This window comes from Thrips palmi, unplaced genomic scaffold (assembly GCF_012932325.1).
Source record: "Thrips palmi isolate BJ-2018 unplaced genomic scaffold, TpBJ-2018v1 HiC_scaffold_10, whole genome shotgun sequence".
Lineage (NCBI taxonomy): Eukaryota > Metazoa > Arthropoda > Insecta > Thysanoptera > Thripidae > Thrips > Thrips palmi.
This window is the reverse complement of record NW_023144621.1, coordinates 9490114-9503389: the sequence shown is the minus strand read 5'-3', so window position 1 is coordinate 9503389 and position 13276 is coordinate 9490114. Positions and strand designations below refer to the sequence as shown.

General features: G+C 60.5%; 1 protein-coding gene and 3 non-coding genes across 5 annotated transcripts in view; 3 read left to right on the top strand and 1 right to left on the bottom strand.

Moving 5' to 3' along the window:
• Window positions 1-13276, top strand: part of LOC117647172 — a 61649-nt gene that overhangs the window by 47653 nt on the left and 720 nt on the right. Inside the window, exon 3 of one of the 2 annotated variants that reach the window (XM_034388757.1) lies at window positions 8022-8328. The exons of the other annotated variant lie outside the window; for it this stretch is intronic. Within the exon in view, the coding sequence (XP_034244648.1) occupies window positions 8022-8186 (165 nt within the window). The 3' untranslated portion in view covers window positions 8187-8328. Of the gene's footprint in view, window positions 1-8021; window positions 8329-13276 lie in introns of those variants that run through there. 2 annotated transcript variants of the gene reach the window in all.
• LOC117639111 lies at window positions 6733-6871 on the top strand. The gene has a single exon (XR_004587343.1). It is a non-coding gene; the product is annotated as a U4 spliceosomal RNA (small nuclear RNA).
• Window positions 8515-8654, top strand: LOC117639109. Its single transcript, XR_004587341.1, has one exon. It is a non-coding gene; the product is annotated as a U4 spliceosomal RNA (small nuclear RNA).
• Window positions 9071-9210, bottom strand: LOC117639110. Its single transcript, XR_004587342.1, has one exon. It is a non-coding gene; the product is annotated as a U4 spliceosomal RNA (small nuclear RNA).

The window sequence follows — 13276 nt, the reverse complement described above, 5'->3', positions numbered from 1 at the left end:
CGCATGGTAAGGTCCCCGCGGTGCCCGCCAACCTGGAGGGGAGGGGAGGGGAGGGGGCGCGGCTCAAGTCCCCTCTTAGCCTAGACGTGCCACTGCTGCCGCCGCTGCCAGCGAAGGACACACTCAGCCTCGCCCCTGCTCCCCTCCGCCCTCACCCACACTGCAAGAAAAGGGAAGGTCTCCATCGTAGTATTGTTCGGTCGATAGTGTTTTAGCCGATGTCACGGCGATAGCCCGAAATGACTCTAACCGATACGCGTCGCTGGAAGCGGGGGAACCGCGATAAGTCACACGACAGTGCGACTGGTTGGCGAATCTTTGTCTTTTTCTGTCGACCCGCCATTCCGCCACATCTATCGCCGATCTCTCTCTATTCTCGCGCTGCGATGTGATAAGAGGTGACAAGGAGCGTCGGCACTAGCGCGACATAGCGTCCACCGCTCGCGTGACGGTCCGCGTCGGTCCGCGTCGGTCCGCACTGGCACGGCACGGCAGGATATGTCACGGGGGGCATCCGCCCCTGTGTCCAGGGCGGGGCAGGTGCGGATCCAGGGGGCGATGGGGGCGTCGCCCTCTCCTGAGAGGTAGGCAAAAAGTCGCACCGCGCAGGTGGGCAACTTTTGCGACATTCACTCCCACAGTGGGCCAGAGAAGGCCGGTGGAGGCGGCCAAAACTCTAGGCACGATTTTAGCTCTTGAGTCGCTAAATGGGACTCGAGCCAAACGTGTGTCCCCACCTTTGGATTGCTCTGCGAACGAGGAATCCATTGGTAGGGCCGCACGTTCGGTTCAAGTGCTGTTTAGCGGCTCTGGAGCTCAAAACGCGTCTAGAGTTTTTGCCGCCCCCACCGGTCTTCTGGCCCACTGTGCGTGGCTGTTTGTTGGCGTGCTGCTGCGCCCCGCTGCGCCGCTTCAGTTGGCAGCACTGGACTCGCTGGGCCGTGCGGGCCGTGCTGCAGTGCAGCGCAGTGAGTGGCACCCAACATGGACTGTTTGAAGGCTGGCGGCCGCTGGCGGTCGTGCCAGATAACGCGGTTCATCACAAACACGGAGCGTCCAGCGGCGTGAGGGAGGAGGGGGGAGGAGGCTGGGGAATGAGAATTCCGCGGAAAAGTCCTTTCAGCCAGAAAATTGCGCCGGCCCGGATTGCATTACACGATAGCGAGAGAAAATCCGTGTAACCCTCCACTGGTAATTTGCAAAGAGCGGCGGCCGCTGCGGTGGGGGACGGCCGGGCCGGGCGCGGCGAGGACGGTCGTGTGGTGCACGAGGAGCAGCGTGACAGCGCCTCGCTCTGCACTGGTTGTCTGTCTCTCTCGCACTCGTGGGGCTTGCGCTGTTGGTGCGAGAGAGACAGAGCGAAGGGGCAAGAAACGCGGTGCTCGCGCCGTCAGGGAAGCCCAGGCCTGTCCCAGGCCGCCTCCATCGTAAGCACGTCTCATCGCGAGCCTACTCCCGGCCAGACTCCCGGCGCAACAGAAGCTATCCAATTTGCCGTTCTTTGCCGGTTCCCGGCTCGCTGGGAGGGGGCGGGGGCTCCAGGCCGCAATCATGGTCCATTTCGATGCGCCGCTCATTGGGCCCACCCCGGGCCTGGGCCCCCTAGCCGCCCTAGCCCCGCCCCACCCTTCAGGATCAGCCTCTAGGTGCGCCGCGCTCTCCGGGCAATCCAAGTTGGGCCGCTTAATGCCTGCAAGTTTGCGCCGCGCGCTGAACGGTGCGCGCCCTACACCCTAACAGCGCCATAGGCGCCACCACCACCGCGCCGCGGCCACACTCAAAGCAGCTCGGACGTCGCGACGCCTCGCAGGTAGTGCCTCACTGCCTCGCTCCAGCCTCACTTGGAAGGGTAGTTTGGTCGCTCTGTCTCTGTCGCACTCACGGGGCGGGCCGCGGGAGTGCGAGAGAGACAGAGCGACGGAACGCCCGTTCGGATTCACCCTGCTGGTCGCGCGCGTCCAATTAATTGCCCCCGATCGCGCTGGGCTTGGCTTGGCTTGGGCCCCGCGCTGGCGGCCCGTCCTGCCCGGCCTGCCCGGCCGGGGGGCTTTACGACGTACTTGCCTCGATTGGGGTGGCGGCGGCAGCGTGGCGGCAGCGCGGCGCGCGGAACAGCCTCGTAAAGGCGGCAGAAAAGGAAGAAAAATTTGGCGGCCCGCTATGTGCATGCGCGGTTCAAATTCGCCGATATTTTTATGGGCGGGGCGCTTAATCAGCTGCAGTTAGGCCCACGCGCCGGCGTGCCGCCCCGATCCGCACCGCCGAGGGGAACCCACCGACCGTCGTTAGTTCGCGGCGCGTTTATCCGAGCGCGATGTATCATCGAGGCGAAATACGCACCATATCTCAAAGGAATGTTTTTAATATAATTTTTGAAAGTTAAATGTCGATTTAATTTTGAAATTTAATTTGGCTTGACTTCTTGTTTGCAAGTGTGCTGTGGATTTCGTTTGACCCCACAACCGTGACCTACAGTCCCTATCAGAGGCCGGTCCCCGCCACGAAGGCAGAGCGTGCCGCGTTTTGCTCGCGACGACGACGAGCCTACCGCCGCCACTCCGCCACGCCCCCGGCCTTTGGGACTCATTATTTTTCGCCAGCGCTAAAGGGTTATTCATTGGCCCGCTTGTTAGGGAGTTTAACTGAAATTAGATTATGCCGTCCGGCAGGAAATATGGCAGTTTAAGTGTGTGCGGAGGGCTGTGGGCGGAGGGAGGGGGCCGAAAAAAGAGTGAGAAGTGCGGGCGGCAGTCGCCGTGAGAGGGAATAAGTGTTACCGCTGTGTGTGTGTGTGTGTGTGTGTGAGAAGAGAGAGAGAGAGAGAGAGAGAGAGAGAGAGAGAGAGAGAGAGAGAGAGAGAGAAAGGAGAGTGGGGCACTGCGAATGTGTGAGAGAACCGGCGCCTTATTTGGTGATTTACAGAGTGAGGACATTATCCCTGTAGGACACACGCATGCATTGGCGCGGAGCCATGGGGCTTACTACCCGTGTTTCGCGCCAGGGCCGCCTGCAGGCTGATTCCGAACAGTTCTTTCGTCGCTCCGTCTCTCTCGCACCCCCACGGCCCCGACGGCCCAGCCCCCAGGAGCGCGAGAGAGACGGAGCGACGAGAGCGGTGTTCGGAGTTCCGCAGGGCTGCCGGGGCCGCCAGGGCTTTGCATTCATCCCCGTCCCCGACAACGAGCATGACCCTCTCGCCCTATTTGCATGTCCCGGACGTGCAAAGTAGTTTGAAACTGTTTTAAAGCGGTGCTGCCCAGACGCTTATTTCGCCTTTATTGGAAAACGCGAGCCTGACGCGCGGGCTAGCCCGCCGGGTGGGGTGGAGCAGTACCTCCGGAACTAAATCGAGCGGGGCTTGTTGGTTGTTTCTGCCCACTACTACCTGGCTGGCTGGCTTGCTGGCTGGCTTGCGGGCTGGCTGCGGGCTGGCTGACGCCTGCAGTGGGCCGTGCCGCCCCGACCGAGGCCCCGACCCCAGCCTGCCACACCTTGCTGCAGAGCGGCCGCGCGGCGCCGTTAAGTTCCAAGTTTTGGCGTTTGCGGCCGGCCGCATCGTTAGAGAGGGCGGCGCAGCGCGCAGCGCAGCCAAGACGCGCAGCCCGGGCCAGCCTGGCTTGGCACAGCGGCGCAGCCCGGGACCGCACGGGCTCAGAGCTCAGCGCGGCTCTCGGTGGCGGGGCGCGGCGCGGTGGGGCCGGGAGCACAGGACCATACGGCTTCTCTATGCCGGGCTTCCTATCCGCCCCGCCCGCCCCGCCGAGCCTCTGCTAGACCTGCAATAGTCCGCCCCAAATCCCGGCGCGGTGGGCTGCCCCGGCCCGGCCGCCCCGGCCGCCCCGGCTGGCCTGCATAAGGGATGGGTCGGGCGGCACCTGCTGCTTGTTGCGATAATACATACATGGGATGTATCACGGCATTCACCAGGGCCGCGCAGGGGAGGGGGGAGCTCCACTGGGCCTTTCTCTTCCTGCTCCCCTTTCCGGCCCCCCATCTTCTTCCCCCTTTTTCCTTCTTCCTTCTTCTCTCCTTCTCCTCCTTCCTTCTTCTTCTTCTTCTTCTTCTTCTTCTTCTTCTTCTTCTTCTTCTTCTTCTTCTTCTTCTTCTTCTTCTTCTTCTTCTTCTTCTTCTTCCTTCTTCTTCTTCCACCACTCAAAAATATTGTGACATATTTAATTCCAACTAAAGAATAATCGGCTACGCCTGAGCCTACCCGAGCCTTGGCCTGATTCACGGCAAGGTGACACGATTACGCTCAAACGAACGTGACGTCACGTTCCTGGATTCCCAGTGCGCTCTCTCCTCGGCCCAACCCAGACATCAGGCACCGCGGCAGGGAGATAGGATGGAGGAAGGGCGGATGATTATAACAAAATAATTCAGCCATTATCTGACGGAGCACGACCACAGCGAGCCTGAGGAATGGGAATCCGTGGGATTCGGTACGTTTTTTCCCTTTTTTGGCAGGCGTTTCCCGCAACACGAATAGATTCGAAAGTGAATCGTGGTGCCGGGCAGGGCGAGGCGGGGCCAGAGGGCGTAGGGCGGAGGGGCCTTGGCGCGGTGCCGGACGGGCCGGCGGGGCTCTCCGATCGGGGAGTTGGCGTATAATGCTCTGAAAACAGGGATAATGCGTTGATCAATGGTGGGAAAGAAGACCCCGTCGGAAGGAGGGCGGACCATTTTTTTTGTCCGGAGCGCGCGGCAAGGGCTGGCTGAGGCAGGCCGAGGCGGGGTGGGGTGTCGACGATGTCGAGCACACCTCCAACGTTACTCACGCCCGATTTGCCGGACGAGGAGTGCCAGGGTGCCGGGGAGCGACTATGTAACAACTGAAGCACGCCCTCACCGGCAGGGCCCTGAGCCGCGCAGCGCAAAAAATAAATGGAGATGGATACTAACCCGAATAATCTGCACCAAATTGATTTTGAGGTCGGAATCGTCCTTACCATGCCCTTTCTAGTTGGGGAGACAAATTTTCCATCAGATGGAGCGTAACCTACACCTGTTTTTGAACCCCCTCGGTATACTTTCTAAGGCGTGGCACCCTCGGGACACTCTCGGGCGGGAAAACCAGGCCTTGGCCGGCGCAGGCTCACAGCCGGACGGACGTTCGTCGTGCGCCATGATTCGCGTCGTCAGGAGCAGAGGGGGAGGAGGCGGGGGCTGCACGTGAAAGTCACTCCGAGGCGTCGGGTCCTCTTGTCACCGGCCCCCTCTCCTTAATTAAAGAGCCCCCTTCCCCCTCCCCTCCGCCACCGTCTGCGCCACCTTATACGGAGCGCATTTTATTCATCCCTAAGCCTCTTACCCCCCCCCCCCCCCCCCGCACCGCGCACTTTCCCAGTGCAGTGCTACCTGTGGGTGGCTGGCGCGGGCTGGCGGAAGCGGCCGGGGTTTTCATCAACGGCGAGGCCTTAGCGGCGCTTAGCGGCGTGGACCTCGCCGTGACTGATTCCGCTCGCCGAGTCGTCACTCTGTCCCTTTCTCTCGGTCGCTCCGACTCGGGACGTGCGAGAGAGAGAGGAGAGAGAGAGAGAGAGAGCGACACGCCGGGCATGCACCCTGTGAAGTCCTCCCTTATCGGTCCCCGAATTAGAGAGGGGCGTCCCCGCACTGCAAGCGAGGCGGCCAGCCAGGCAGGCAGCCCGTACACACCACATAAATAAGCGTTTGCGAATAAGAAATGGAGTCGTTTCGCGGGGCGCCGGAAATTGGCTGCCGTCCACGCGGGGCAGCCGCGCGCTTCGCCGCTCCGTCTCTGTCGCATACTCAATGGGCGTCCCGCTGGGGAGCGAGAGAGACAGAGCGAATCCTTCGGAATGTGACGGCTAGGCCCCGCAGTCCGCCCTCAGGGTGAGAGGCCGTCCGCGGGGCGTCCGCGGGGCGGCGAGTCCAAGTGCCCTGCCTCCATGGCGCTCCAGGCGCTCCAGGCGCTCCAGGCCGTTCGGCGCGCTTAGCCATATTTTGTGGGCCTCCCGTCGCGCCTCGCCGCCTCGCCGCGCCGAGGCCGAAGCTCGCAGCGCCGATGGCGGCCGCCAAAGTCTCGGGGACAGAAAAGGGTTTTATTCGAGCCCCGCGACCGGCCCGGCCCGGCCGGAGCACTGTATATAAAAGCCATTTACAATAACAGCACCCCTCCACCGCCCTCGCCCCTCGTTCCTGGGGACGGCAAATATTTTGCCGACTAGGCCGGCCGGCGATCTTTTTCGCCCATATTCCGCGACCGACCCGGACCGACCCCCCACCGCCCCCCACCGCCTGCCGCTGCGGCGCGCGGAGTGTCGTCTCTCAGCGCAGTGGGGCCCTACACCGTACGCCGTGGCGCCGCGAGCCTCTCAGAACTTGCAGACAACTTCCGCGCGCGCGACGCGGCGCGACGCCTCCAAAACAATTCAAGGAAAATCCGTCGACAAGCGATGCAGGAGCACTTTGCAAGCGAGGGTCCCCCGGAGCGGTGCGGCCTGGGGGTAAACATGGTCAAATTAGGAGTACACACCAACACCAGAAAATAAAACGAGGACGAGAATTTAAGTACTCAGCCAGCGAATTCCAAAGAAATACGCAGCAAATACCTTAGGCAATAAAATAAGTCTATATGCAAAGATTCGCTGCCGGTTAGCTGCCCCGCGTGGCCGGGAGGTGGCGCTGTGGTCGGCGGCTGGCCGGCCGCGCGCGCTGCGGTCTAGCAGCCGCGCCTCTACCTGGCTCCGTGGGAGCGACGAGTCAGTTGTCTGTGCGCAGCGGCGGTATCGTAACCAATGAGATTTATCCGAGGTGCGGTTATTGCTAGTTGAAAACTTACATCAATACTCCGCCAGGAGGACTTGTAATATAGTTTACCTGGCAATTTTGGAAGGCCCTACGGGGGCTAATTATCTCGGATCTCCTCTGACGAGAGATATTTTCCCAGTGAAGGTGGCACTAGTGAATTAATTAGATCACATTCGGAGTTTAAACGAGAGCACATTCAAATTTATTCTATTAAGCTGAGGATTTGGCTTGCCCGTGAAGTCGTTTGCGCTGTGTAGCCAGGGCGGGCGGAGACGGTCGGACTAATATTAAAGGAAGCGCTCTAGGGAGAGAAAGATTCACCGACTTAGCTGGAGGGACAGCAGGGAGACAGGTTGGGACATCCCCACCCCACCACGCCACCCCGCCTTGCCCGCCCTTATCACTGCTGCCTTATCACCTTGACGAGGCTCAGGGCCACCCGAGGAACGCCCCGCCTCCGCCTCCCCCCCCCTCCATTATCTCGTCATGTTTATCTTAATGACATTTTTGCTTTCATCATTACGTTATTATTATGTAATTGCATCGCTCGCCTCCTGAGAGTGCGTCTTCTCGCCGCCAGGTGCATACAAAACGCCTCCTATTTGTGTTTTTTGAATGCCAGTTGGTATGCCTATCGCCCAGGCGACGGCCCGTCGGAACCAACCCGGCGACGCGTGGACTGACAGTGCCGCCGCGCGCCGCCCCACCCCGCCGCAGCCCTTGCACAACAGCCCCAGGTCTGCCTGCAACTCCCCCTGCATTACACCACTGTGGCTGGCTGGCTCGCATTCTTCCAGCTAAACTCTCCGTTGGAAAAAGTTGCCGCTGCAGTATAACAGCGGCCTGCCGCTCCCCCGCCGCGCTCCGCACGTACGCCGTACTACATGGCTGCCAGAGATGATTGCCCTCGGCGCTCCGGAACAAAAACTCTTTGCAGATTGTTTGTCGTAGACCGCGCTGTGCGGCGCTGCTGCCCGCCGATTCAAGGCAGCCTTCGCCTTCGCCACTCGCAAGGGCGCAGGGTTGCTCCTCCGGGGCGCAGAGACGTAGGTCGTACTACTCACTGGCAATTGCTGGGCTTGCTTCATGTCACTTCCCACCGACGCCTTTTTCGGCGCGTTTCGAACAGGCGGCGCTTTCCCGGGAAGGGCTTTGTGCATCGCAGCGCAGTGCCGTCGTCCCAGGCCGCGGCGGGGCGGGGTGAGGCAGCCTTGCGAGGCTCTCAATTTTGTTTATTCTGTCAGCAGGGCCTTTGTGTCCGTCGGCGGCTTCGTCGGCGGGTTGGGGCAGTCCGCTCGGCGCCCCGTGTCACTTGGACGCACCGCTTGGCCAAGCCCGCCACTCGCCAATCGGCATCCACTCCGCCACGGAATATTTCCTCGTCGCTTCGTGGAAGAGCAACGAAACAATGAAATGCGCCGAGGCGCCCGAGTGACGTGATTGTCATGGATTTCTCAAAACAGGGAAAAGCCCTTCGCCTGCGACAGCTGTTCCGCGAAACGCAAACACGAAACGAATACTGCTTGCTTTTTGCTCCAAGTTTCCTTGAAACAAATAAAAACTCGAACCATCTTCTTTTACGTGCTTCCTTCTAATTTCTGGCGATGTGGTCGGCTTCCCTGCGCCGGTGTTTCCCTGCGCGGCCCGTAGATGGCGCTGCAGCCCGGCGCCGGCCGGCCGCGCGCGCTGCGGTCTAGCAGCCGCCTCTCTACCTGGCTCCGTGGGAGCGACAATATGTTTGACTTTGCGCAGCGGCGATATCGTAACCAATGAGGTTTATCCGAGGTGCGATTATTGCTAGTTGAAAACTTATACCAATACCCCGCCGGGAGGACTTGAAATACAGTCCCCCTGGCAATTTTTGAGAGCCTCTACGGAGGCTTATGCTCGATAAATCGATATCCGGCTTTCTTGCAAATCATGGATACTTTGCAACTATATCGGCGTTTGTAGTACTGTGATGCTGTAGCAATGTTAGGATATTTTGATAGAAAGGGGGATTGCGATCGTTGCTCATCTTGAGCGGAGCGCATACCGCCCGCCCCTCCACCGTGCCGCCCACTGCTTGTGTCACGCAGTCCTACCCCCACTCCGCCCTATCGCCGCCTCGCCCGGCTGCCGCTCCGCCGTTACGCTGATGAGGCCCAGTCGGCTCAGTCCACCCGGCAGCGACCGCGAATCGCTTTGTAACATGAGATGTTGACTTAGTGCCGTACAAATGCCTTGTCGTTCAGTGTTAAAGTCGGAAATCTCAATCTCGGCTCAGATCACCGAAGTAAGAGTTGCAGGTTATTAGCCTCCGTAGGGGCTTTCAAAAATTGCCAGGTGGACTATGTTACAAGTTCTCCCAGCGGGGTATTGGTATAAGTTTTCAACTAGCAATAATTGCACCTCGGATAGACCTCATTGGTTACAATATCGCCGCTGCGCAAAGACAAATTGTTTGCTGCTCTCACGGAGCCAGGTAGAGACGGGGTGGCTAGACGGCAGCGCGCGCGGACGGCTGGTCACCGACCGCAGCGCCATCTCTCGACCACACGGGGAAATACATAGTCAACCTGGACACACCTGTTGGGCTTACGAAATCAAACCGTTCAAGCATGGTAAACTAACAGCCTTCAGATTTGTTTTAAATCCAGTTGTCGTTAGTTCCTTTTTTTTAAAAAAAAAAAGCTACCTGCATTATACCTGAATTTATAATGAATATCCGGAACGGCTTTGACTTCGACCTCGTCTCGCACACCACTCTGCCTAGCATTGCTCCCACCGCCACCCCTCTCCCCTGCGTGGCCTGCCCGCGCCCTGCCCTCGTAAACATTTTATTTCTTATTGATATCCGTTGAGCTTCGCGGCCCCTCTGACTGCTCCCGGCACACCACTTACCCCCTCCCCCGTTTACTGCTACGCCGATGCCCAGCGCTGATGGCTCTCAGTGAAAGGGGGAAAAGCGCCCTTGTTTCACCTACCGCACCGACGCAGCCAGAGGCAGCAGTAGCGACTGCACAAACGTCGCAATTAAAAGGACGTTTGTGGAACCGGGACAAATACGACTTTAATAGGCCTTTCAGGAAGGGGAAAAAGAGAGACGGGGGAGAGGGGGGGGGGTCAGGCGAAGGGGTTGTTCCGATGCACCGCGCCGCCGCGCCGCGTCAGGTCCGCAAGTTTGCGCGTCCGGAAGCCCGCCGAGTTTGTTAATACCGCAGGCATCCGGTGCGGCGCTGGGCGCCACTATCTGCCGATATCGGGCGGCGAGCCGGCGGAGCGGCCACGGAGCTGCAGAGAGAGAGAGACCCTTAGGAGTCGGCGGGGGTGGCGAGGCTGCCGTCTGTTGACGAGGACGGAGGACGGCGCGGGAAGCGGTGGACAGGACGAGACACGAGGGAGGACACAGCTGCACGCCCTCCGCCCCCGGGCCTGCCCCCGCCTGCCCCCATCCTGCCCTGGCCCCCGGCGAGGCGGCACTCCAGCCGCTTCACTGCCGCTCGAATTTGATTTACATCGACGGAGACGGGCTGGGGCGGCGGGGCGGGCGTGGCGCGCGCCTCTAGAGCCCCCGCTGTAATGCCAAGATCGACTTTAACGGGTTGGTGACTCTGTCCCTCATCCTCCTCCTCCTTTTTCCGGTCGGGAGGAGACAGGCCGGAGGCGTGCTACTCGCCGGTAGTATCCGCACAATCCGACATCCTTCCACCGGTGTGCACCGCCTAGTAGCCAGTCCTCTGGAGGCGGGGCAGCCGCCCCGGCCCTGGCAGGGCCATGGCAGGGCCATGGCAGGGCCCACCTCCACGGCCGCCAGATCGTAATCTATCGCTGGAATTGCTATGATCAGCATGCACGGGTGTCCAGCGGGGCCCCTGGGTGCCGTGGGGCCCTCTTGGCCCCCAGGGTGAGGCTGAGGCCGGCCGAGGAGTGGACGACCCCGTTACCGTGGAGGGCCCTCGCCCTCCCTTCCGCTCGAGGGGAGCGATCGGGCAGGCGGGCAGGGAGGCAGACGCAAACCGACTGCCCAATGGAGCGGCAGCATCGCGGCGACAGCACAGTCGGCATTAAGGGCTGCCTACCCAGCACGGCGTCAGCCTGGACGGACATGGACGTCGCCAGGCGGGAGGCTCTGCGGCGCTTTGCGGGCCGAGTGGCGACGCCGGGCCGGGCACCGCGATGACCTGAAGCCGGGCCACGCCGGACCGCGCTCAGACTGATGATGGAGACGACGACCGGGCCGGGCATAAAAGCGGGAGGGGACAAAGGCCGTCCTTTCATCAGGATGAGCCTTATTCCCGGGAGGAGGATGAAGGATCAAACATTGTCCACCTCTTCGGCGGGGCTGGCCACTGCCGGCCACCGCCTTGCGCGCGCTCCGTCCGTCTCATCACCCTTCCCTGCGCGGCGGCATGGCGGCAGCATGGCGGCGGAGAGAGGTCCTCTGAAAGGACTCAAACGAGCACCGCGCCCCGACATGCGAGCGCCTTTCAGTCCTCACTTGATGGGTCTGGCTCTCGGTGGCGTGGCTGGGACCGCGTCTCCGGGCGTAGAGACCTTCTAGGTCTCTAACTGGGCGCTGCCGCTGCAAGGGGCAAAGAATGACGTCACCGCCAATGTAGAAGGCCGCCCATCGTCCAAGGTGCTTTCTATTAATTACTGCAAAGCGTTTTAACACTCATTACTTTGAGGGGTCGGCAAAAACGCACGAACATTAATCATGCCGATTAATTAGCAGGCTATTATTAGTGGAGTGAATAATATACCTGCGGCCGTCCGGTAAAAGGGGCGGGGGCTAAAAGTAGACGATGCTCCTCGTTGGACTTACAAGTCGGCCCGCTTAATTGCTGGTTGAGCCACGCCACAGGGTGAGCGAGGGTGGGCCGGGTCGGGGGATCGGGGTCGGGATAGTTATCAACAAGGCGCAGGTGTCAGGACCTCACGGCCGTGCTAGCCGCCCGCGCTGCCAGTGCCCCTGCAGCGTGTAGGACGTTGTTTTTGCATTTTCACAACCCTTTATTACCATCAAAATCATATAAATTTCGCTGGAATTTCGAAATTGTCGCGTCGTGCTGCACACTCGCGTGTTCGTCTAAGCGTTACGGTGGGACGGCAGTTTGGAGTGTCTGGAAGGGGGCTGCGTGGGATAGAGACGAGTCCTCGCACTCCATAACCCCGCCCCCCCCCTCTCTCTCTCTCTCTCTCTTGCACGCCCATTCGGGCTGCTGTAACTGCTTTCACATTTCTTACGCTCTGTCGCACTACATCGGACAAGGTTGTTGCGGTTGGAAAGGACTGCTGTCCTCAGCTCTGCTTGGCTGGCGGGGCTGGCGGTGCTGGCGGGCAGGGTTCTTGGTCCGGAGTGAAGAGGGTATTAAAGGCACGAGGCAAGCCAGTTCACCGACAACGACGACTCCATTGTGCTCGCGGAAAGTACAGCCCGACTGGTGGAGGCCCCGACTTGGCATTTAACGAATTCCGCGCTTTCTTGTCCCAGTGTATTAGACCGTGGTCGCGGCGCACGCGCACAATTGTAGTTTCAAGGAAAAACCCAGCTAACCTTACTGTATGGCCGAGAGCGTTTAGGCGTCCACCAGTGATCGCGGGACCCGCGTTCGAGTCTCAACATTACTCCTTCATTTTCCGCGCTGCCACCACTTCGTCCCCCCTACTCTTACCAGATGGACTTCACGCCGAGAACCGAACGGAAAAATGCACAGTATGAGCTACACTGCCACGACGGCGACAGTTGATCGAGATAAGAATGCAAAATGGGTTCCAGGACTGGGCGGGTCGCTGGCGGGGCCCCGCGGCTCGCCAAACAAACATATATAAAGAGCTGGGGCGCGGGGCATCGGCGCCAGAGATATATCATTTCCCTCTGTAGACTTTTGAGTGTGGAAGATTTATTAAGAATATCGGCATCTGCCGGCGATCAGGTGGAGTGGCCGGAGCGGCGTGGCAGGAGCGGCTGATCCCGCCTTTCAGATGGAAATCCAGTGTTTGCATGAAGAGAATAATTTGACGAGGTCTCCGAGACGCGCCCCCCCGACCCGCCGAAAGGGAGCTGTGGAATGGCGGGAGGTCGCTCGCGGGGCGGGGCGGCCACAGGTGAGGGTGGGGTTTGTGGGATCCAATTAGGGGCATAAAAAATAAATGAGGGCGGCGCCGGTATTCGAACCCCGGGCAGCGGGGTGGCGTGCCGGAGCCGCGGCGCCGGAGAAGTGACGCGCAGAGACCGTGATGGATACACGCTAGTCCCGACAGGCCGACACTGATCGCTGTGGCAGTCCCTGGGCGCCGCGTCTGTCCGCCCGTCTGTTCCTTCGGTTTCCGGCCCACAGCACGCGCCCCGGCCGGCCGGTGGACCGAACGCCAATCTCGATAATTCACTGCCACTGCCGTCAGTCAGCCAGTCAGCCGAACCGTCAGTCAGTCAGTCGGACCGAGAGGAGCAACGGGTCCCGATAAGGCGAGGCAGGGCGTTGCCTGGCGGTGCCGTCCGCGAACGTCGATTACAAGG